At 42.4% G+C, this 25,386-nt stretch overlaps 2 protein-coding genes across 4 annotated transcripts in view; one reads left to right on the top strand and one right to left on the bottom strand.

Moving 5' to 3' along the window:
• LIN9 (lin-9 DREAM MuvB core complex component) overlaps positions 1-11,404 on the top strand; it is an 88,690-nt gene extending 77,286 nt beyond the window's left edge. For all 3 annotated transcript variants that reach the window (XM_077938773.1, XM_015115129.3, XM_028826173.2), the window contains 4 exons: positions 4,658-4,783; positions 9,773-9,952; positions 10,103-10,200; positions 10,692-11,404. In XM_077938773.1, coding sequence (XP_077794899.1) covers positions 4,658-4,783; positions 9,773-9,952; positions 10,103-10,200; positions 10,692-10,797 — 510 coding nt within the window. In that variant the 3' untranslated portion in view covers positions 10,798-11,404. The remainder of the gene's footprint in view (positions 1-4,657; positions 4,784-9,772; positions 9,953-10,102; positions 10,201-10,691) is intronic.
• A 5,281-nt stretch (positions 11,405-16,685) lies between these two features.
• MIXL1 (Mix paired-like homeobox) lies at positions 16,686-22,269 on the bottom strand. The gene is made up of 2 exons (XM_001091234.5): positions 19,704-22,269; positions 16,686-18,248 (listed from the first exon to the last, which is right to left on the bottom strand). The coding sequence occupies exons 1-2, from the start codon at positions 20,094-20,096 to the stop codon at positions 17,943-17,945; spliced, it is 699 nt and encodes a 232-aa protein (XP_001091234.1). The 5' UTR covers positions 20,097-22,269; the 3' UTR covers positions 16,686-17,942.
• Positions 22,270-25,386: the final 3,117 nt, after the last annotated feature.

The raw sequence follows: 25,386 nt of genomic DNA, 5'->3' as shown, positions 1-25,386 counted from the left end.
GTTTTTTTGAGGAGGGGACCTTTTTTTTTTTGAGATGGAGTCTCGCTCTGTTGCTTAGGCTGGAGAGCAGTCGTGTAATCTTGGCTTACTGCAACCTCCACCTTCTGGGTTCAAGCGATTCTCCTGCCTCAGCCTCCCAAGTAGCTGGGATTACAGGCACGCACCACCACGCCCAGCTAATTTTGTGTATTTTTAGTAGAGATAGGGTTTCACCATGTTGGCCAGGCTGGTCTCAAACTCCTGACCTCAAGTGATCTGCCCGCCTTGGCCTCCCAAAGTGCAGGGATTACAGGCCTGAGCCACCACGCCTGGCCAAGGGCAGACATTTTTAAATAAATTTTATACTATGTAACATTCTGCTTTTCACTCTATAGTATCAGTAAATATAGATCACTCTCTTCAATCCTAGTGTTAGAAGATCTTTAAATTGTTAGCAGTCTGATAGGTGAAATATAAATGTCATTGTTTTATTTTGTATTTCTAAGGCTACTAGTGGAATTAAGCATCTTTTTGTGTGTTAATTGGCTATTAATGTTAACAAAATTATTTGTTTCTCATGTTACTATAGTACAGAAAATTTAAATTTTGATGTAGTCAAATACAGTTGACCTTCAAACAACGTGGAGGTTAGGGATGCAACCCCCGCCAGCAGTCAAAAATCCACATACAGCTTTTGACTCCCCCAAAACTTAACTACTAATAGCCTACTGTTGACCAGGAACTTTACTGATAACCTAAATAGTAGATGAGCACATATCTTATATATGCATTATATACTGTATCCTTACATAAAGTAAGCTAGAGAAAAGGAAATGTTATTAAGAAAATCATAAGGTAAAGACAACATATTCACTATTCATTAAGTGGGAATAGATCATAAAGGTTTTCATCCTTGTCATCTTCACGTTGAGTAGGCTGAGGAGGAGGAGGAAGTGGAGGGGTTGGTTTTGCTGTCTCAGGGGTGGCAGAGGCAGAAGAGGTAGAGGAGATGGAAGGGAAGGCAGGAGAAGCAGGCACACCAGTGTAACTTTTGAAAAAGTGCATGTATATGATCTGGTGGGCTGTTACAAAAATTAATTTTTTAAAAATCTGCATGTAAGTAATGTAAGTGGACCTGCACCATTCAAACCTGTGTTATCTGAGGGTCAGCTGTATATCAGCCTGTTCCTTTTCCTGGTTTTGGTTTTTGTAACTTGTTTAAAATAGCTTCTCTCCCTCTTATTCATAAACATATTCTCCTGTCTTCTCATGATACTTTTATAGTTTCTTTTAATATTTAGACCTTCAGTACATCCTAAAATTTTGTGAATGATTTGAGTGTAAAGACCTAACTTTTTTCCTCAAATATATAATTGTCCCAATTTATTAATAGTTCATCCTTTCCCACTGATTTGAAAGGCCAGCTTTATTATATATGAAATTTCCAAACATTAATATACATATATTCATACACAAACATATGTGCCAGGCATACATATACATATATGTTGGAATTTAGTATAAAGACTGACCACCATTCTCTCCCATTGGTGTATTTGTCTCCCATGTCAATACCACACTGTTTGATAACTACCAGTACAAGTACCTCCATTTGTCTTTCTCTTTCAAAATTGGTTTGGTCATTCTTGTACATTTATTCTTCTATATTAACCCTTCATTATTTAGATGTTTAAGAAGATAAGGGAAATTTTTTCCATCATTGGGGGATATTCAAAAAGATAAAGACTTTGAGAACAGCTTCAAAAACGGGGGCTCAAAAATATTTTTAGAAGTTGGAGGTATAACCAGATGATAATTTTGACGGGAAGTATATATCTGTCTAGTTTTGGAGTTTTTTTTTTTATGGTTCATTAGTTACATCACCCCATTTTGTAATGCATTAGCCATCTCCCAGTTTCGTACATTTTGATGTAATGCTGTATATGTAAACCCTTTGTACATCTTTAATTCATTAAAATGTTGAACATGAAAGATGAAGATAGAGACTTGACACCCTCAATTTCGCTCTAAGAGATACAGAGCTTTTAATGATTTTGATTTTGATTAACTAGTTCTGAGTCTGCAAAAGTATACACTTATCCCCGAGAAGAGGCTTGATCAAATACTTAGTTATAATTTACATTACACTATGTCCTCAGTAACCCCCAATTCCCAACAAGGAAATGAAATTAAATTCAGCATGTCCTGCATTATCCCTGCATTCTTATAGAAAATCTTTCAGATGATCCAATGGTTTTAACTTCACAAAAACTGAGGTTTACGAAGAGGAAGCAATTCAGGAAGCACCAATGGTAAACTAAAAGTAGGATGTCCTGGATATGATTCCAGGCCTATGTGGAACTTATCCCTTCCCTACTCCCACTGTGGCATTCCCTCCCCTCTTTCTCTTTTACTGCTTCAGATCCATAGTAGCAGAGAAATTCTAACTGATGCAAACTGGCTTCAGATCCCACAAGGTTACCAATTACTGGCTGTGGTACATGGGCCTCATATGTAAAAGGGAGACAATAAGCAATAATATCTTTCTCATAGGGTTATTGTGGGGATTCAATGAAATCCTTTAAAAACACTTAGAACATTAGCCAGGCATAGTGGCACATGCGTGTAGTCCAAGCTACTTGGGAGGCTGAGACAGGAGGATCCCTTGAGTCCAGGAGTTTGAGGCTGCACTGCAGTCCTGCTTGGGCAACAGAGTGAGACCCTGTCTCTAAACAACAAAACAAGCCAGGCGCAGTGGCTCACGCCTGTAATCCCAGCACTTAGGGAGGCCAAGGCAGGTGGATCACTTGAGGTCAGAGTTTGAGACCAGCCTGGCCAACATGGTGAAACCCAATCTCCACTAAAAATACAAAAATTAGCCAGGTGTGGTGGCTGGTGCCTGTAGTCCCACCTACTCGAGAGGATGAGGCAGAAGGATTGCTTGAGCTCAGGAGGCAGAGGTTGTAGTGAGCAGAGATCACATCATTACACTCCAGCCTAGGTGATGGGAGTGAAACCCTGTCTCAAAAAAAAAAAAAAAAAAAAAACTTAGAACAAGCTGGGTGTGGTGGCACATGCCTATAGTCGCAGCTACTTGGGAGGCTGAGGCAGGAGGATTGCTTCAGGCCAGGAGTTCGAGTCTAGCCTGGGCTAGCAAGACGCCATCCCCAAAACAACAACAAAATCACACTTAGTGCATGGCACATTAGTCAGCTCTATTTAGTATATCTGTTGTTGTCATCATTAAGTAATCAACACATCATTAATAGTGTGTGCTGTTAAGTCATTTAACTTTTCTAGTCCTCAATTTTCTCTGCTGTAAAATGGTATGGCTTAACTAGATGATCTCTGAGATTTCTGTTAGCTCAGTCTATAATTCTGTGATTTGGAATCTATATAAAGTAGTTCCTCCCTAGGTCTAGGAAAGTTTTCTTTCCCTACGTATACTTTTTTTTTTTTTTTTTTTTTTTTTGAGACGGAGTCTTGCTCTGTGCCCCAGGCTGGAGTGCAGTGGCCGGATCTCAGCTCACTGCAAGCTCCGCCTCCCGGGTTCACGCCATTCTCCTGCCTCAGCCTCCCGAGTAGCTGGGACTACAGGCGCCCGCCAGCTCGCCCGGCTATTTTTTTTGTATTTTTTAGTAGAGACGGGGTTTCACCGTGTTAGCCGGGATCGTCTCTCGATCTCCTGACCTCGTGATCCGCCCGTCTCGGCCTCCCAAAGTGCTGGGATTACAGGCTTGAGCCACCGCGCCCGGCCATTACCTATACTTATTAAAAGGAGCAACTTTGCTTCCTTAGTACATGACAATGTGCTTTTTCAGAAATCCCCTGAAAAAAGAAATGTGGTTAAATTTTCCTTGACTAGAGAGGTTTCATTGCCAGCATTTTTAGCAGGAATGAAAAGGAGCGTATAATTTATTGGAAGTACTGTGAAGAGAGGGAAGGAAATGGCGTCGAAGTCCATTAACTTTGGTTAATGGATAATTTGATAATGCTCCTTGGTAAGGAGCATATATGGAATGATGACACAATAAAAAGTTAATATTCATTGAGCATTTTCTATGTGGGAGGCACTGTGCTAGCATGTATTATCTCATTTAATCTTTGCAACAACCTCACTAGATAGATATTCTTATAATCCCCATTTTGCAGTTGAGGAACATGAGGCACAGAGAGATTAAGGAAATTCCTTAACATCACACAGCTAGATGGTGATAGAGGTGGAATTTGAACATATATAATCTGATTCTAACACCCATGCTCTTAAACCATTATGCTATACTGAATTGATTCCAGGTACGGCATCAATTGGTTTAAATAACTAGAATGCTTCAAATGAGGACATACGATTTAACAACTAACGATCCTATGAAAAAGTTGAAAGATGAATATAACGAACATCGCATACATGTTTATCAATTAACATTTTGCTCCGTTTAACTTATCTCTATAGAAAATCTCCTTTTCAAAAAAGCAAATGGCAGACATCATGGTGCTCCAATGAACAAGGACAGTCTCCTAAATAACAATACCATTATCACAGACAAGAACTATAACAATTAGAACAAATTTAATAACCTTTAGTTTGCTTTTTAGATAAGTCAAATCTTTTAGATCATTGAAATTGCATTGCTAAAAAACAAACTCTTACCATGATCTGATTTTTCTCTCTTCTCAGAAATCATATTCCATGCCCATCAGCATTGAATTTCAGCGGAGATATGCAACAATTGTTCTAGAGCTTGAACAGCTGAACAAGGACCTAAACAAAGTTTTGCATAAAGTTCAACAGTATTGCTATGAGGTAAGTGATATGTATAGATTTCCCTCCATATTTTTATTTAAAGCTTAATCCTTTTACCTTCACACTTTAGAAAATCCATACCAAGCCAATATCTTCATAAAGTCCTTTAGCAAAACTGTATTATATGAAGTTTCTTACTCCTCCCAGCATCAGTGTTGAAGAGTGCTTTATACATAGAAAGCTGTCAATTTTGAGTTTTTTGGTTCAAGATACAAATAAGGCCCTCCAAAAAACTTTGGAAAAATCCAGAAAACTAATTATTCTTAATTCCACTACCCCAGAGACCAAATTTTGTTGTTGTTTCTTTTTCTTTCTTTTTTTTTTTTTTTTTTTTTTTTTTTGAGACAGGGTCTTGCTCTGTTGACCAGGCTGGAGTACAGTGGTACAGTCTTGCAATCTTGGTGAACTACAGCCTCAACTTCCCCAGGCTCAAGCTCTCCCCCAACCTCAGCCTCCTGAGTAGCTGGAACCACAGGTGCACAACATGCCCAGTTTATTTTTGTAGAGATGAAGTCTTGCTATGTTGCCCAGGCTGGTCTCAAACTCGTGGGCTCAAGCGATCCTCCTACCGTGGCCTTCCAAAGTACTGAGATATAGGCGTGAGCCACTGTGCCCAGCCCCAAAGAGCAAATTTTGGTCTATTTCTCCTTAGTCTTTTTTGGTGTTTTGTTTTGTTTTAAACAATACATGCTTTTTCTCATAAAGTTCTGATCATGCTGGCTATACAATTTTGTTGCCTTCTCTTTTAAACCTTAAATTAGCATTAGAACTATGAATTCTTGAATTTCAAATACATAGATAACAGGGTTATTTGTGAATTTTCATTCACATGTGATTATATGAGAGTGGTTCAACAATTGAGTTTCCTACTACAGAGTAAGAATTAAAATGATTCAGGTGAGTTTAAAATGCTCCTGCATTTGCATACTTTGAGGTTGTGTGTTTCCAGGAAAGCCATCTCTGTTTGTGACATCAGATTCTTTTTTCGTTTGTTTGTTTTGAGACGGAGTCTTACTCTCTTGCCCAGGCTGGAGTGCAATGGCACAATCTCAGCTCACTGGAACCTCTGCCTCCCAGGTTCAAGTGATTCTCCTGCCTCAGCCTCCTGAGTAGCTGGGACTACAGCTGTGCACCACCATGGCTAATTTGTTTGTATTTTTAGTAGAGATGGGGTTTTACCATATTATAGGCCAGGCTGGTCTCAAACTCCTGACCTTAAGTGATCCGCCCTCCTCGGCCTCCCAAAGTGCTGGGATTACAGACGTGAACCACCATGCTCAGCCGTGATATCAGATTTTTTTTTTTTTTTTTTGAGACAGAGGTTCACCCTTGTTGCCCAGGCTGGAGTGCAGTGGCACAGTCTTGGCCCACTGCAACCTCCGCCTCCCGGGTTCAAATGATTCTCCTGCCTCAGCCTCCCAAGTAGCTGGGATTACAGGCATGCATTACCATACCCAGCTAATTGTATATTTTTAGTAGAGACGGGGTTTCTCCATGTTGGTGAGGCTGGTCTCAAACTCCCAACCTCAGGTGATCTGCCTGCTTCAGCCTCCCAAAGTGCTAGGATTATAGGCGTGAGCCACTGCGCCCAGCAGTATCAGATTTTTAAACAGTTGGCTTATTTTCCTAATGGTTGTCAGTCATCCACATAACAATATGCATTGTATTAGTAAATAGATTTTCTCCCCTAGACTAGCAGCTATTCACAAGACATGCAGACTATGCAGTCCAGGATGACACATAACAAAGCCGATGGTACATGCAGAAACGGGTTGCTCATCAATCTTTTTGTAGTACCCAAGGCCATTTGTGATAGGCTCCTTTCCTAATGAAGTAAAGTGATGTAATCCTCTCAAAACTCTTAAGGAACTACAATATAGAAGTTATAGTAATAAAGAACATATCAGAGAGTACACCATGACTAAGCAATTCTACTTCTCAATATATACCAAAAAGATACATCAACATGTATTTACCAAAATACATATACTAGAATATTCATAGCATCACTGTTCATTATAGCCAGAAATCACAAACTACCCAAATACCCATCAGTACTACAATTGAATGATAAACATGGTATAATTACACAATGGAAATGCTACCCAGCAGTGAGAATGAAAGAACTCAACTACAACTCAGCGCCATGGATGGATCTCACAAATACAATGTTGAACAAATAAAGTCAGACACAAGAGAATATATAATGTATGATTACATTTTTATAAAACTGAAAAGCTAACCTCTGATGCTAGAAGTCAGGATGGTGGTTACCCTGAGGGAGGTGGTACTGGAAGATGGCATTATCAGGGGGTCTGGGGCATTGGTAGTATTCTGGTTCCTAATCTAGTTGCTGACTTCTCATTTTTGAGAATGTTTCATTTGTGAAAACTCATTAGCCTGTACACTTCATGATTTGTGTACTTTTATGTATTTATGTGTGCTTTAATTTAAATTTTACAAAAGTATTAGAGGATACAGTTATTCATTGAAGCAGTATTGGTAATTATAAAATGTTAGAAATAAACATAAATGCCCACACATAGGAAACTATTTATGGTACATCACACAATTGAATATTATGCTGCTGTAAGAGAGGAAGCTCTCTACTTTACTGATATGGAGTGATTTCCAGGATGTGTTATTAGATGCAAAAAGCAAATACAAAAATACACATACATATTCCAAAGTATATTACCTTTGGAGTAGGAAATAAGTAGAAATAGTATATATATGTATCAGCTTAATTTTTCAAAAGGAAACACAGAAAGGATATATTAGAAACTAATTTGGGAATGGGGTAGGAGTTGGTGAGTAAGAAGGAATGACATTTTTCTGAGTGTTCATTTCCCCAACAAATACAAGTAAACTCTAAAGTGTAGTACAAACAGAAATAAACGAACCTAACTATATTTCAAACGAGTGACATTAACTTACTGTTACTGAAGGGGATAAAAACTGATTCAGATAGCTTGAACATAGCATAGGTTGAGCATCCCAAGTCTGAAATGCTTCAAAGTCCAAAACTTTTTGAGTGCCAAAGTGAAACTCAAAGGAAATGCTCACTGGAGCATTTCGGATTTTGGAGTTTTGTATTTGGGATTCTCAACCAGTAAGTATAATACAAATATTCTAAAATTTTAAAAAATCCTAAATCCAAAACACTCTCTCTTTTTTTTTTTTTTTTTTTCTTTTTTTGAGATGGATTTTCGCTCTTGTCCACCAGGCTGGAGTGCAGTGGCGCAATCTCGGTTCACTGCAACCTCCGCCTTCCGGGTTCAAGCGATTCTCCTGCCTCAGCCTCCCCAGTAGCTGTGATTATAGGCACGTACCACCATGCCCAGCTAATTTTTATATTTTTAGTAGAGACGGGGTTTCACCATATTGGCCAGGCTGGTCTTGAACTCCTAACCTTAGGTGATCTACCCACCTTGGCCTCCCAAAGTACTGGGATTACAGGCATGAGCCACCACGCCCGGCAGCAGTTCTGAAACTCTTACTGTGTACTCTAGGACAGCAAAGAAGCAAGTAAGTATATTGAACTTGGGAGGCAGAGGTTGTAGTGAGCTGAGATCGCACCACTGCACTCCAGTCTGGGCAACAGAGTGAGACTGTCTCAAAAAAAAAAAAAATTGAGGATAATGGAAGCCAGGTTTCTCACTGTTGAAGAAGGCAGTTATGAAGAGAGAGAAGACTAGAGTGAACCCTGTGGCATTAGATGGGAATAGGGGGAATCAGTATGAATTCATGGTTTATTTTATCTTTATGATACAAGTATAAGTGAGTGTATATGTCTGCTGAGAGGGCCAAAAGCAATACACCCTAATAGCAAAGAACACACCTAGACCCAGATCTTGGTCTCTCAACTCTGTTCTCCAATTTTAAAAAGCAGGACTCCTTGAAAAAGAGACTGATTCCAGACCTGGGGCAGAGAAAGAAGATGAGCCTGGCCCACCTTATTATGCCAAGGAAGTAAAATGTGCCCCCAAATTATGGGGACGTGTCAAAAAGAGCCAGCTTGACAGGGTTCCCACTGGCCAAATCTGGGACAATTTGAGCTTCAGAATAAATAAATATAGTAAGAGATTATAACCCATAGAATAAAAGTCATATCAGTATGGGTTCATACTAATTCATTTTTTAAGGGAAACTACTTTGTAGTAAAATGCCAGCTAATAAATACAGAAGCAGTGTTAAGAGAAAAACACCATTTTGCAACCATCATAGTAATAATTGATATAGACAAGAATCATCAACAGATGCTAAAATTGGTAGGTAGAAGTTTGATGACAAATAGGATGTTTACATAGCCTCAAAGTATCTCTTCACAACTACTTAGTACTTACAAAAAGGAAATCCTTTACTGTAGGGAAATCTGGCAGACACTTACCAATTGATCAAAGAGAACATCACCAGTAATGGGACAGGTCAACATCACGTGCCTTCTAATAAAGATACCAGAGAACCCAGCACCATGTTTGTAGTATTTCTGCCCAAAAATGCGTAACTTCAGTCTAATCATAAGGAAACAGACAAACCCACATTGGGGGATATTACACAAAATAATTGGCTCGTACTCTTCAAAAATACCAAGGAAATACAAACTGGATTGATTAGAGGTAATGAGGCACAATGTTTGCAACTTATTCTTAAATTACTAATGGGAAGAATTATACATTCACAGAGATCAAATGGCAGATCAAATGTAGTAAAACATAAACAGTGAATCTGAGTAAATGTTATCAAGAGTTCTTTGTTTTATTCTTTTAACTTTTTTTAGAAGTTTGAAATTATATCAAAATTAAAAGTTACAAAAAATAGAAAATAAATCCGAAACTGTTAAAGAAAAAAACTTGTAAGGTAAAAGTACCATTTTAGTTTAAATGCTAGTTTTATAAAAATTAAAATCTGAAAAGAGGGCAGAAACACATACAGAAATAATCATGGCTTCTTGAACATGCATCTCATGCTTCAATCATCTGTATTCAGCTTGCTCCAGACCAGGGGCTCCAGCCTGCAGATCAGCCAACAGATATGAGACGCAGGTGTGAGGAAGAAGCACAGGAAATTGTTCGGCATGCAAATTCCTCAACAGGACAGCCCTGTGTGGAAAATGAAAATCTGACAGACTTAATTTCCAGGCTTACAGCTATTTTGTTACAAATTAAGGTAAGTCTTAGAGAAAATATTTTCTTAATTTGACACAACGCAACCCATGCTGACTTGTTGCTAAGAAATTAATTAATTGATTCTATCAGGTATTTTATGACTGTATTTGAACTATAATTCAATTAAATTTTGAAACTTTTTTCCCTTTAGTGTCTAGCAGAAGGAGGAGACCTGAATTCCTTTGAATTCAAATCACTTACAGACTCATTAAATGATATCAAGAGTACAATAGATGCTTCTAATATCAGGTAATTTGTTAGGTACACTCTAATCATTTTAATGTGAAGTTCATAGTGATTTTCTGTCCAAGTTTTAAGAATTATGCATATTTGTGAAGTACTCATATATTATTATCCATTAAATATATTTTTAAGAGCTTTTCACTTATATCCAGCCTATTGACAGAATAGAAATTTCACATGGATTTTGTATATAAAGAAATCAAGAGATGTATTTAGGTTTGGGGTTAGCATGGAGGTTCAGCTTAGAAGTAGAGCTTCCCCAGTCAGTGAGAGGCTCATCTTCTCCTTCCAGCCCCACATGGCTCCTTTGCTTCTTTAGAGCATATTTGTTCAACTACTACTAAAGTAGAATTATGGCTAATGTATTATAGGAGATTTATTCCTTCCCTAAGATTTATCATAGCTGTTTCCTAACTAAAATTCAGCTCTTCCTTTTTTAAAAATTATTTCTTAATTTTTTGAAATAAAGTAGTTAACCATGTTTCTTCTTTCTCTAGTTGCTTTCAGAATAATGTAGAAATCCATGTTGCACATATTCAGAGTGGCCTGAGCCAGATGGGAAACTTACATGCCTTTGCAGCAAATAACACCAACAGAGACTGAGTAAAGATTTCATTATTCCAACTGCACGGGACATTGTTTTTGAGAAGTTCTTTTCCTTTATATAGGCTTCCAACACCAAATAACCTAACTGCTGGAAAACAAGGGAAATTTAAATCTCCAAATAAGGCATTTTAATAGACTGTACTGCTTCTTAAACCAGCATTGCTGACCAGCATTATATTTATTTTTCTTTTATTATTCTGATGCAGTAGCATTGCTTATGTTACATATGTTTATATTCACAAATATTTTTAAACTGAAATATCTGAACATAATATAATTTCGTGGAAGAATACATTGACCATTTTTTTTAATGTGCATGAATTCACCGCAACACATGCAGACAACTGCTGCAATGGAGAGTATGAAGAAACCTGGTCTTTTTGTTCATGTCGGTGGCAGTGTGGAAATTCCATCCAGAAAATTACAACTCCACTTGATTTAGTTGATCACCATCTCAGTCTTCAAAAGATAACATCATGAGGTGTGGGAAGTCCTAGTTTTAAGGAAGCCACTGAAATATAGATGGGAAATGTGGACTATACAAGTATATGTTATATATACTTGCAATGTGACATGGTTCTATAGATCATTTTATAATAATAAATATTTTAATTTATCATAACTTATATAAAAGAAACCTTTGCTGTTTGTTGAAAGAAAATGAAGGAACAGGAAGAAAGGTGCAAAATGCTAAATTTCTGCAAATGGATTTGGCATGTCTTCCCGTCAGTTCAGGTCAAAAGTGCATTGTTATGAGATTTATTTAAAAAAAAAAAAAAAAAAGACTGATAACACACTATTTTCATATTTTTTTTTTGTTTATTTGCACAACTTTTAAACCAGATTACTGGTTAAAATCCAACAGTACACAATTTATAAAGTAAAAAGATTTTATAAAGAAAACAAATATAATAACCAGTGCTGTGAAATGCAGAAGAAAGGCTTGTTTGGGTTGTTTTTCTTTTTTAGGAAAACCTTGCCTAAAATGTTAATCTTGTAAAAAGTATGTATTTGGAATTTTCTTCATTTTAATATAGAATATTATAAAGTCAAAATATAATAAATTTTTTTCAAATTTGGAGTTTAAGATATAGCTGTAGAGGTGGTTTTAATTCCTTTAGATGTCTCATAAAATGAGACTTTTTATATGTTAATGTATAATAAACAAGATTATTTTCCATTTGGAATTTTTGTATAGTTTAAAAAGGCTTCTGTATTCTTTGTTGGTATTGTGCCACTGCAAAACTTTAGTGCAGAGTTTATATTTAGCTAAACTGTTATGTTAATTAAGAAATGCATAAATCTTCTATTCTTAATATTTGTAATTCTAAATAAATTGATCTATGAAAATTATTTTCTATATTTTCATTTAATTCAAGTCGATGTGCATACCTTCTGTTTAAAAAGTTTTGAAGAATTATAATTTCCATTAAGTTATATTTTTAGGGGAAACAGTACAAATTACCGAGCCTCTCTGAAGTATCATACCATCCAATGGTATGGATTTTATTTATTACCATACCATCCAGTGATATGGATTTTATTTATTGCCATACCATCCAGTGGTATGGTATTGAGCAGGTAAGTTATTTGGCCTGGTATAGACCTAGTGAAAGGTTGATTGCAATATATTCTGCCTAGAATTGGGTAAGTATTTTGTGCATTTTTTCTTTTACATTCTTTTTTTTTTTTTGTCTGTCACCCAGGCTAGAGTGCAGTGGTGCAATCTCGGCTCACCGCAACCACCAGCTCCCGGGTTCAAGGGATTCTCCCGCCTCAGCCTTCTGAGTAGCTGGGATTACAGGCACGCACCGCCACGCCTAGCTAATTTTTGTATTTTTAGTAGAAACAGAGTTTCACCGTATTGGTCAGGCTGGTCTCGGACTCCCGACTTCAAGTGCTCCACCCGCCTCAGCCTCCCAAAGTGCTGGGATTACAGGCATGAGCCACCACACCCGGCCTCTCTTATATTTCTTAAGGCTTACTTGTCACACTTAAATAGTACCTCATTTTACACATATTTAATTGAGCACTGTTTGTCTTTCAGTGCCTTCATGTGTTGACAGCAGGGACTGTGCTGAAGAATACAGTTGAATTTTATTTCTGCTTAGGGAGGAAGAAATCTGTATTTCAAAGTAGTCATGTTGGGTCAGCCATACATTGATTTGAATGATATGCCACTGCCTAACACACTTCTGGAGCTCTAAAGAAAGCTATCAAAGCCAGATTGAGCAAATATGCAAGCACATACATGGCTTTTTTTATATATAGATTTGGTTCTGAGTTACTTTAAGCTAGTTCCAAAAGTCACATTCACTCATAACCACAGAATCTACAAAAAGATTTGCCCATTAGCATTTTTGAATCCATGCACCTCTCTCCATCTTCATTACCACCACTACTTGCAGCCCAGCTGCCATCGTCAGTGACCTGGAACACTGCAGTTGTCTTCTAACATCTCCCAGCATCTACTCAGCCCTGTTCAAATGCAGCCAGAGGGATCATCTTAAAATGCGGAATTAATCATGTTATCCCTCTGTCTATAAATGTTTTTAAAATCTTCATTTGGCTTTCAGGACAAATTCAAAACTCTTTTACAAGACCTATAAAGTCATGCATGATCTGCCTCCCTCCCCAACTTCTTTATCTGCTCACTACTTCACAGGGTCTTGGCACATGCAGTACCTACGTTCCCTCTCCTTTCCTTGGTAACTCTTGATCATTTTCTAGATCTCACCTTCAGCATCACTTGTTCAAGGAAGATTTCCTTGACCACAACACATCTCCTATTATAATGTCTCCAGATCATATATCTCTCCTTCCAGCACTTGTCACATTTGCAGTTTAATATTAATATTTCCTGGAGGTCTTTTGTCTCCCTACTGGCCTCTGCTCCATGAGGGGAGGGACTGTTTCTGTTTTTGTTCACCATTTATTTCCAGGTCCTGGTAAAGTGCCTGTTCATGGGCAACAAATAAATATTTGTGTAATGAGTGGGCAAATGAGAGTTTAAAAAAGGTCTAAGCATCATTAATATCATCAGAATAAGAGTGAGGTCTTCCGTGATGATTTCTTTGAAAGATGAGACAGTAATGACTGGCATGTAGAAATTCTGACTTGGGGATTGCTTTTAAACCTATCACATTACTTTATCATCAGTATCATTAGTCCTGACTAACAAGACCAGTACAATATAGGAGTATGGTGGTAGACTAATGGGTGGGCTGAGTTTGAGTCCTGGCCATGCCATTTATAAGCTGTACAGTTGTGAACCACTACTTAGATTCAGTTTCTTGATCTTTAAAGTAGGAAGATTAGTCCCTGTCTTACATGGTAGGTGTGAGAATAAAATAGATAATGTCTGTAACACATTTAACAGTTAGGGACTCTTAGAAAGTTTGAGAGAGCTGCAGCCTACTTCGTAGAGGATCCCACAATTTAAAATGTGACAACAGGATTTACATATTTGTAGATTTTTACAGTTGTTCACTGGGGAAACAACATAAAACAATATAAAAGCAATAATACAATAATTACAAGATTTTTTCGTAAGTGCGATTCTTAGTGGACCATAATTTAAAGTGTTATATGTCTTTCAGTTTTGTGAATGTATTTGTAGTATGTCATTTGGCCATGTCACAAGTTTAAATGTGATTGTGAGACCTCCTGAGCACCTCCAGGATGGGCCCTGAGCATAATGTTAATAGCTAATGTTTATCAGCTCATTTTTGGTTTCAAACAGTTTTCAAAGAATTGAGAAGTACACTTTGCTGCTAAGGCCTCAACTATGTTCTCTTGGCTGCTTTTTGTTGGGGGGATGGCAGGGACAAGGTCTCTGTCACTCAGGCCAAGTGCAGTGGCACGCTCATAGGTCACTACAGCCTTGAACTCCTGAACTCAAGCAGTCCTCCCACATCAGCCTCTCGAGTAGCTGGGACCACAGGCACATGCCACCATGCCTGACTTTTTTTTTTGAGACAGAGTCTCACTCTGTCACCCAGGCTGGAGTGCAGTGACCCAATCTCGGCTCACTGCAGCCTCTGCCTCCTGGGTTCAAGCAGTTCTCCTGCCTCAGTCTCCCGAGTAGCTGGGACTACAGGCTCCTGCCACCACGCCCGGCTCATTTTTGTATTTTTAGTAGAGACAAGGTTTCACCATGTTGGCCAGGCTAGTCTTGAACTCCTGACCTCAAGTGATCTGCCCACCTCGGCCTCCCAAAGTCCTGGGATTACAGTGTGAGTCACTGTGCCTGGCTTTTTATTTTTTTGAGACAGGGTCTTGCTATGTTGTCCAGACTGGTCTCAAACTCCTGGGGTCAGACAGCCTCCCACTTCAGCTTCCCAAAGTGCCGGAATTACAGGCATGAGCTACTGTGCTCAACTTCCTGGTTGGTTGCGTGCTTGCTTTTTTCCTAAACTTATAAGTGCTTGGAAACTCTTGGTTGGTTTTTGTTATTTTTGTTGTTGTTTTTGTTTTTTGAGATGGATTCTTGCTTTGTTGCCCAGGCTGGAGTGCAGTGGCGCGATCTTGGCTCACTGCAACCTCCACCTCTCAGGTTCAAGCAGTTCTCCTGTCTCAGCCTCCCGAGTAGCTGGGATTACAGGCATGTGCCACCACGCCTAGCTAATTTTTGTATGTGGTGGTGTTTTTTGACACAGTCTTGCTCTGTCGCCCAGCTCTTGGTTGTTTTAAATGGTGGATTTGCTACCCTGAAAAGTACAGGCCAGGCACGGTGGCTCACACCTAATTCCAGCACTTTGGGAGGTCGAGGCAGGCGGATCACCTGAGGTCAGGAGTTCAAGACCAGCCTGTCCAACATGGTGAAACTCTGTCTCTACTAAAAATACAAAATGTAGCTGGGCGTGGTGACGGGTGCCTGTAATCCCAGCCACTCGGGAGGCTGAGGCAGGGAGAATTGCTTGAACCCAGGAGGCGGAGGTTGCAGTGAGCCGAGATTATGCCACTACACTACAGCCTGGGTGACAGAGCAAAACTCCATCTCAGAAAAAGAAAAAAGAAAAGTACAAACCACTTGAATAACATCTCTGAAAATTAGGGCATCTGGCATATATAATCTCAGGCTCTTCTAGTAACCATCAAGACATGATGTCCTGGCCCTCGCTAGCTATGGCATCCCATGAGCCTACTTCAAAGCACAGTTTACAAAGAAACCTCACCTCTATGGGTTACCTCATAACACAGACCATTTCCTTTGACTCTAAAGGAGTTCGAAAACTCTCAAAATATCAAAATATTTTAATTGATCTTAGACTGACTTAGAAATGGTTATTTACATACATTTAGAATTATAAATTGCAAAGAGAAATCTCCCAAAACCAAATACTCATAAAATATTATTAAATATTCAAGCAAAAATATGTTTTTGTTTTTGTTTTTTTGTGATGGAGTCTCGCTCTGTTGCCCAGGCTGGAGTGCAGTGGCGTGATCTCGGCTCACTGCAAGCTCCGCCTCCCGGGTTCACGCCATTCTCCTGCCTCAGCCTCCCAAGTAGCTGGGACTACAGGCACCCGCCACCACACCTGGCTAGTTTTTTGTATTTTTATAGAGACAGGGTTTCACCATGCTAGCCAGGATGGTCTCGATCTCCTGACCTCGTGATCCACCTGCCTCGGCCTCCCAAAGTGCTGGGATTACAGGCGTGAGCCACCGCGCCCAGCCTGCAAAAATATGTTTTTAACCAAATTAAATTTCTCAGCTCAGTGGCCTAGTGATATAATATCGATTACTGGCTAAAAACTACATTTGCAGAAACTTTTAGAAATGTCTTTCATGGCCACATAGTATGTACTGAGCAATTGTGGAGTGAAGCACTGTACTAAGAGTTATCTAAAAGAATTCATTTAAATGGAAATTACATTGAAACATTTGTGAAAGACATTTAATAATCCACAAAAGTTGCATAGGAAATACAGTAACAAGTGCTAAGGGTAACATTGGAGTGATCGAAGTAACAGGTGCCAAATCAGGATTAGAGAAAATTTCAGACTTCAGAAAGCGGGCGGGGAGTCCTCGAGTGTTTTGAAAGTGAAAGGTATGAATATCGTTCAAAACTGAAAGGAGTGACCTTAAGACCAAAATGTATGCTGTGGAAAGTTGACCTTCAGATTTGCGTAGCTGTCCTGCAGGCTAAGGGTATCGGTTATCTGGGAGGATAACTGAAAGCTTTTTATAATGTGGTAGGAACTGGAGGTTACCACAGAACCATAGAGTAATTTTTTTTTTTTTTTTTTTTTTTTTTTTTTTGAGAGTCTCCCTCTGTCTCCCAGGCTGGAGTGCAGTGGCGTGCATGATCTTAGATCACTGCAACCTCCACCTCCCAGGCTCAAGTGATTCTCCTGCCTCAGCCTCCTGAGTGCTGGGACTACAGGCTCCCACCACCGTGCCCAGCTAATTTTTGTATTTTTAGTAGAGATGGGGTTTCGCCATATTGGCCAGGCTGGTCTTGAACTCCTGACTTCAGGTGATCCACCCACTCAGCCTCCCAAAGTGCTGAGATTACAGGAGTGAGACACCATGCCTGGCCCACAGAGGGTAATTTTTTTTAAGTAGTTGAGAAGCTAGAGGCAGTGGGGGGGGGGGCTGTCAAAATAATCTGCATGCAGAGTCATTGGAGCTATGGTTGAACGCGAAGATAACAGGCCCAATTTTAAAAAGTAATAAACCTAGGATGAGGGTTGAAGAGACGGGGGGTAGAGTGAGTTTAAGATTATAAGCCTTGGAGGGACCAGGAGAAAATGGCAGCTATCAAGCACAAAGGGAAACTGAGTCAAGCTGAGGCATTCTTGTGAAGAAAATAATGAGTTCTGAACAACCAGTCCAAAAACGAAGAACAGGCCTGGCAAGAAGGCACAGGGATGCAGACCAAGTGGAATGTGCAGGCTTGGAGAGAACACAGGTAAAAATGAATGCCGGAACTCTGGGGTGGGAGTGTGGGCTTAAAATTACTTCATTGACAGAGTCGCAGGGTATTTTCAAATGTGAGAGGTGCTGTCAAAACCATCATCAAGGTTAACAAGCACATGTCCTTAGCATGGAAGTCAGAAAGGACAGTATGCTGATGTGTCTCTCCCAGGCTATCAGTCATGACTCCTCAGAGCTTATCCCGAATTCTCCCAGAATCCTCAAAAGTTACCAAAGGCAGAAAAGATGTGTTCCTCCCATGAGTCCAGTTTTGAACCAATGTCTTCAGAAAGAGGGGAACAGGTTTCAAAATTCTGACCTTGGGAGCTAGAGTCAGAGATGCCCCCTCCAACCCCGTTTGGATCGGGCAGGCAGTTCACATCCACCTCAAGAGGCAGCTGGGGCTTCAGACATTTCGCTTCAGTTCCAGGAGCAGAGTGGTTGAGGATAATCTCCGGCCTAGCCAAAGGTTGGAAGGATTTCCCACTCTGACGCCGGGACTTGGCACGTCTGTTCTGGAACCATACCTGGAAGAGGGGAGAAAATAAAAGCTGCTTTTGGTTGGAGTTTTTTATGCTAACATTATGTTCACAGTTCATACTAGTAAGTTCCAGTTTAACATCCCCTGGCTTCCTCTCCAGAGTCTTGTCTTCATAAAGCACTTGGGTTGACGGTTAGAAGTTCAGAGCACCTGGCTTTCCTTGCCTCCCCATTCCCAGATGCAAATATTGGAATAATGCCTAGTTCTATCTGTTCTTTAGTTAGAGAAATTTTCATGAAAAATGGAGTCACAAAAATGGAAGCCCTTAGAATTCTTAGAAGAAAACTGCATTAAATTATGAAGAAAATCGGTTTTTGAAGGTCTATACTCCTTTGTCAGACTAATCAAGGAGGTATTTTGCTCATGCCAGCTGTTGAGACTGACAGCTGTATGACCGCCAGCGGTGCAAAGAAAACAAGTCCACTCTCCCGGTGTTTAAATGAGGGCTGCTACTTAAAACCGCGCTTGGACACCGACCAAGGGGCTACAGACAGACAAAAAGGCAGGCTTCTCCCTACCAACTCTAAGATTTTGATCTAGATTACTTTAGATAATAAACACTGCCCGGGCGCGGTGGCTCACCCCTGTAATCCCAGCACTTTGAGAGGCTAAAGCGGGTGGATCACCTGAGGTCAGGAATTCGAAACCAGCCTGACCAACATGGTGAAACCCCGTCTCTACTAAAAATACAAAAATTAGCTGGGCGTGATGGCTGGCGCCTGTAATCTCAGCTACTCGGAAGGCTGAGGCAAGAGAATCGCTTGAGCCCGGGAGGCTGAGGTTGCAGTGAGCCAAGATTGCGCCATTGCACTCCAACCTGGGCGACCTGGGCAACAAGAGCGAAACTCCGTCTCAAATAAATAATTAATAAATAAAAATAAACACACCTTGGACTGGATTTTTCAAACTGACAACAAGTTCCAGGTGCTTCTCGCTTTACCTCAATTCGCTACATCCTTTCAAATCTAATCCCAAAACGTAACACTTGCCAAGAAAGTAGCATAGGGGGTAACTTGGCAAGCCAGCCCTCCCCGCTCTCAGCTCCCATTCTCACACTCAAAGCCAGAGGAAAACCCCAACTGCCCCTCATCTGTGTCTTCTTCCTGGATAAGGAAAAAGTATAAAACTTCTTATCTTCCTGCTGGGAATTATTTTTTGGCCATTTCAAGGGACCGGCTAATCTCCTAGGAGCCCTTGTTATATTTAATAATGAGAGTTAGAAATCGTTCAGTGCAGGCCTGAATTATTTCACATAAGCCCCACAATCACCCTGTGCAGCAGGTGCCGATATCACGCCCTATTTCAGTCTAGGACACAGAGCCTCAGGGGAAGCACCTTGCCTGCAACGTCCCGGGGTGTGGCCTCAGGAGCCCAGAGTCCAGACCTCGACGCCGCAGCGCCTCCGCTCCAGGGCGCACCTGCGAACGCGGCGGGCCCTCACCTGGATCCTTGACTCGGGGAGCAGGGTGAGCGCGGCCAGGCGCTCGCGCAGGTGGATGTCGGGGTACCGGGTCCGGCGGAAGACGAGCTCCAGCAGCTGCAGCTGCTCTGCGCTGAAAGACGTGCGCTTGCGGCGCTGCGACGCGGACTGGGCGGCCGCGCCTTTGGGGGGCGCAGGCGAGCCCAGGCTGGCGGGGGGCGGCGGGGCCGGCCCGGGATCCCGGCCGAGGAAGCTAGCGAAGGGCGCTGGGCCGGGGCCCGCGGGTGGTGCGGGGAGCAGGGCTGCGGCGGGACTCGGGGGCGGTAGGAGCGCCCCGCCGGGGTGGGGAGCCCGGTACGCTGGGAACGCGGCGCCCTCGGCGAACTGGAGCTCACTGGACTCGGCTGCGGCCATCGCTCAGGAGCCCAGCGCGCCGCCCGGAGGGGCGCGGGCTTCACTTATACCCTCCCGAGCCGGGGGCGGGGAAGGCGGCGCGGCGCGATCAAAGGTGGGCGCGGGGAGGCCCGTGTCTCCTCGGGGTGCGAGCCCGCCCCGGCCCCGCCAGACGCCGGGGATAATCGCTTCCGCCGGCCGCGGGATGCAGGAGGGAGGCGTGAACTTGGGTCCCGGCCCCCTCAGTGTCCTTCCCCGCCCACCCGCCCCGCCGGCGCAATCCACATTCCCGAAGGACGGTTTGCCCGGGAGGGCAGCCCGGAGGGGCCCGGGTGCGCGGACCGCAGGCGACAGAACTCTCTTCTCCGGGTCAGATCCCAGCTATGAACAGCGGAAGGGCCTTGCTTGGCCTGTGCTTTACATGGCCCGGGCCTTGTGCCTTGCCCTGGTCCCGTCTGTTCTCATCAAAGCTATTTATTTACCACCCCTGCTATGTGCTAGACCCTGTACCAGGTTGGTCAAACAGCCCGGCCCCTGTCTTCTGCAAGCCTCCCTAAAACATCCTGAATCCAAGCGGGGAGCAGGGTGAAGATAAAGGGATCCAGGGGGCAGTACGTTCCTCCTGATTAAATGGGTGGGGGGAGTAGGGGGGTTTGGCCGGAATGAACATGGGCCCACCGATAAAGATACCCTAGGTAGGACGGGGCTGGCAACGTGCCCCATTAGCAGAGGAGATGAGCAGTTTGGCCTTTCTGGAGCTACTCAACAATGCACAAGACCCATCCATTGGATGGGAGGAGATGAAAGCCACCTCATGAAGTTTCCACGCGCTCTGAATCGTCATTCTTTCCTCTGCCCCTTGGGGCTCTGAAAGCTCCCATTTTCTCTACTTTGTGCTATGGTTATGGTTTCTCTGTTTCCCCTGCTAGATTATAAAGTCTTAGCAAGCAGGAACCCACGTCTCCCTTTCTGAGTTTATCAAGTGTCTACTCTGTACACCTATTCTGCGTGAGGCGCGGTGCTAGGCCCTTAGTGAATGTCTGTCGAATTGGATGTCACCGAGTTCCCCTTACTGAAAGAGAAACCCATGATCCACTATGGGAACTGCCCCACCACAGTGCAAGAACTCAAGAGAGGAGCATAGAGGCCCAGGTCTTCTTGCTCCCAGCACCTCAGCGCCGATTTCACCGGGATTCACTCACTGTAGCGGACTCAAAGGGAGATCTTTCTTGGGAGGATCTTTCAGGGCACAATCCCCGTCCTGTCTGCATTCTGGAAGGTCAATAGACAGTCTCAGAAGATCTTGGATCTTTCTATCCTGCGTGGACATTCCACGTGGCAAAGCAGAAAGTATTCTTGGAGCTGCTGCAGAGAAGAATTTTGGGCTTGATTCTCTCCTGGCTGGGGTAAGGGGTGGGGTTGGCAGGGACTGTGTCCTGTGCAGCCCCTGAGGCCCTTCTGGGCAGCTGATATGCTTACCGTCTGCTCTTCCATCTTCCTTCCACCCATTCTCCTTTCTTTCCCCTTCTTTTCTTTCTCTTTTATTCCTTTGCCAGTTCATTGAGGTTTTCATGCTGGGAACACGAGTTCAGGAATATTTCTCTATGCTCATTCATTCACTATTTCAAAAAAAATGTGTGAAGTGTCACTGTGCCAGGCCAGGCTTTGCGTGTGTTATTCCTATTCCAACTTCACAAATCAGGAGATATGCCACAATCTACACAGAGGCCCAAATAACTATAGAGCCTGTGTGCCAAGCTGACCTCGAGGCATGACTCCCATGGTTACATGGAGCTCCTCTGTCTCCCTCGGGAGGACGATGGAGCCTGGCCCCACTCCAGTCTCGGGGGTTGTCATCTTTCAGGCACATTGGGCCCCTCAGGTTCCTATTTGCAGGCTGCAGTGATGGATGCATTACTGCATGTAGCTACAGGGACCAGGAGGCCAGCCCCAGGAGGACACTGGAGGTTTGCTGGCTGCTGGCCGCCAGCTGAAGCTTAAGAGCCAGAGATGGCTTGAGCAGCCCAGAAACTCTGCCCAGGAGCTAGGTGTCATAGGAATTCTCCAGCCCACCGTGTGGAAATCCACTCCCTTCCCCTGGGTCCTCCGTCCAGGCTTCGGTCCTCTGCCGCCATCTGCTCACTTGTGAGGGGACCCAGAGCCTGCCTGTTTTGTCATAGCCAGGAACATGGACCTGCGGAGACAAATAAAGTGCCTGCTCATCACAGAAGCAGGCAGTAGTTTAGTGAAGCATAAACATACAGGTAAAGCAATCTAAACTCATGAGAAGAAATCCCAGCATTCAGGCCAGGCTCAGTGGTTTGCACCTGTAATCCCAGCACTTTGGGAAGCCAACATGGCCGAATCACCTGAGGTCAGGAGTTTGAGACCAGCCTAGTCAACATGGTGAAAACCTGTCTCTACAAAAAAATACAAAAATTAGCCAGACATTGTGGCACACACGTATAATCCCAACTACTTGGGAGGATGAGGCAGGAGGATCACTTGAACCTGGGAGGCAAAGGTTGCAGTGAGCCGAGACTTGTGCCACGGCACTCCATCCTGGGCAATGGAACAAGACTCCGTCTCAAAAGAAAAAAAAAGAAAAAAGAAATTCCAGCTTTCACTTTGTGGTTTGATAATCCTCCAAACTGACTAAACAGGCATTATTCTCTTATGAATGTTTTCCTGGGAGTTTGTGTTAGATCATAATCTTGTATAAGTGAAATAAGATTTCAGCCTCTCCCATTCTCTCTTCCTTTTGCTCTAAATGAAGTTCTTATGGAATATGCTTATATATGTCTAAAAAACAACCTCCACAAGGATACAGTGGAAAGTCAGGGTTGGAATCAGTTAAAAGATCATGATACTACAAGTTTCTTTTTCTTTTTTTTTTTTTTTTTTTGAGATGGAGTCTTGCTCTGTCACCCAGGCTGGAGTGCAGTGGCACAATCTCAGCTCACTGCAAGCTCTGCCTCCCGGGTTCACGCCGTTCTCCTGCCTCAGCCTCCCGAGTAGCTGAGACTACAGGTGCCCACCACCACGCCTATCTAATTTTTTGTATTTTTTACTACAGACAGGGTTTCACCACATTAGCCAGGATGGTCTCAATCTCCTGACCTGATACTACAAGTTTCTTTAACATTACCATTTGACTTAAACCTCATGTATTAATAGTTATTTCTAACTAAATGAACAAATAACTCACTTGGTTTTCTAACCATACAATGAAACTCTTCTGTAGAAGTTTTCTGACTCTCTGTGGGATGTGGTATTGACTTAGCGTGTGTCACATATCTTGCATAAAGTCATACTGGACAAGGGTTGGAAAGGGAGACTTTTATACCCTTCAGGACTGCTTTATTATTTTTTAATCATTTGCATGTATTATTGCTATAAGTACATTTTTTAACCCTAGTTTTTGATGACTAAATGTAAAGTGGTATTCTGGTCTGGAGCCTGGAAAAGAAAAAAGACACTAGCAGGAAAATTAGTAAAATCTGAATTAAAAAAAAAAAAGTAATTCTACAAAACCAAAGCAGAGGATGCAGTGTAATACATCTGGAAAGAGAAATTACTTTTCAGCCAGTGCACCGTGGCTCACGCCTATAATCCCAGCACTCTGGGAGGCCGAGGCGGGCGGATCACCTGAGGTCAGGAGTTCCAGACCAGCCTGGCCAACATGGTGAAACCCTGTCTCTACTAAAAATACAAAATTAGCTGGGCATGGTGGTGCATGCCTGTAATCCCAGCTACTCGGGAGGCTGAGGCTGGAGAATCACTTGAACCCAGGTGGTGGAGGTTGCAGTGAGCCAAGATCATGCCATTGCACTCCAGCCTGGGCAACAAGAGTGAAACTCCGTCTCAAAAAAAAAAGAGTTTGTTCCCCAGCATCTCCAAAACAGCCAACATCCGTTGGCCAGGTGCAGTGGCTCACACCTGTAATCCCAGCACTTTGAGAGGCCGAGGCGGGCAGATCACGAGGTCAGGAGATAGAGACTATCCTGGCTAACACAGTGAAACCCCATCGCTACTAAAATACAAAAAAAAAAAAAAAAAAATTAGCCAGGTGTGGTGGCGGGCGCCTATAGTCCGAGCTACTCGGGAGGCTGAGGCAGGAGAATGGCATGAACCCGGGAGGCGGAGCTTGCAGTGAGCCGAGATCATGCCACTGCACTCCAGCCTGGGTGACAGAATGAGACTCCGTCTCAAAAAAAAATTAGCTGGGCGTGGTGGCACATGCCTGTAATCTCAGCTACTCAGGAGGCTAAGGCAGGAGAATCGCTTGAACCGGGAAAGTAGAGGTTGCAGTGAGCCAAGATCACGCCACTGCGCTCCAGCCTGGGTGACAGAGTGAGACTCCATCTCAAAAAAAAGAAAGAAAAAGAAAAAAGAAATTACTTCTCTATACAAGTGGATTTCCCGTTTCACTTGGGATTTTCATTGACTAGGGTTGGAAAGATAGAAGCCATATTGGGTCTCTGTAAAAGCACTGCTATGTATTATACATTCACTTGAAATTAAAATGATTTGCTACTTCTCTTTTCTTTGACAGACACTTATAAACGCATAAGTGGTTTTCACTATATCCAAGTTCTAGATTCCTGACTCAGTTACCCTGCTGCAGGCATACAATGGATATGTATGTCATATATCCATTTACTAATTCTTCTATATTCATTTTTTCAATAGGAAAATGGGAATAGCCCTATCCTTGGCAATATAATTTTTAAAATAATTATTGCAAGTTTTTTCCCAAAACAGATACCCTGTGATATATAAAGCTCCATAAAGTGCTTTTTTCTACAGAAGCACGTCAGTTGACCAGCTTCAGCATAGCAAACTGAAGTTCAGGGTTAGCTGAAGACAGCAATCACTGAGATTAGGATCTGGATTCCTCCCTCTCCAGCACCTGGGCGAGCTCACCACTCGATTTGCTGAGAGATTTTGGCCATTATTTACATTGAGTCTGTCAGTAATTTGAAACAGACACAAGGGAAAGCAAGGTGAAATAGAAGACAATCCTCAAAGATGCTTCCTGTATAATGGGGGAAGACCAGTAAATACAAGAGGCAGTAGGGGGAAAAAACCATGATTATCTGGATCCAAGGCTGGCTCTACAGCAGCCCAGGCTGGGCAGGATGGGGTCACTGTCCCGTTCTGCATCCTCAGCATTTCCCACCAAGGTTCCTGTCACTGAATCACCCAAATATCACAGAGGCCTGTCTTTCCTCCCCAAGTGCTAAATACTCTCTTCCCTGGCCTCTCTTTGTTGTTCAAGTCAGGCCCTCCACTGCCTAAGACCGGGCAC

This window comes from Macaca mulatta, chromosome 1 (genome assembly GCF_049350105.2).
Source record: "Macaca mulatta isolate MMU2019108-1 chromosome 1, T2T-MMU8v2.0, whole genome shotgun sequence".
NCBI lineage: Eukaryota > Metazoa > Chordata > Mammalia > Primates > Cercopithecidae > Macaca > Macaca mulatta.
Note: the sequence above shows the minus strand (reverse complement) of the source record. Positions and strands in the feature narration are given on the sequence as shown.

Bases quoted from the DNA above. Each gene is read 5' to 3' on its own strand.
- MIXL1 (XM_001091234.5), bottom strand. From the start codon at position 20,096: ATGGCCGCAGCCGAGTCCAGTGAGCTCCAGTTCGCCGAGGGCGCCGCG. The intron at 18,249-19,703 runs GTGAGGGCCCGC...CCCCTCTTCCAG, and splicing joins TCCCCGAGTCAAGGATCCAG to GTATGGTTCCAGAACAGACG.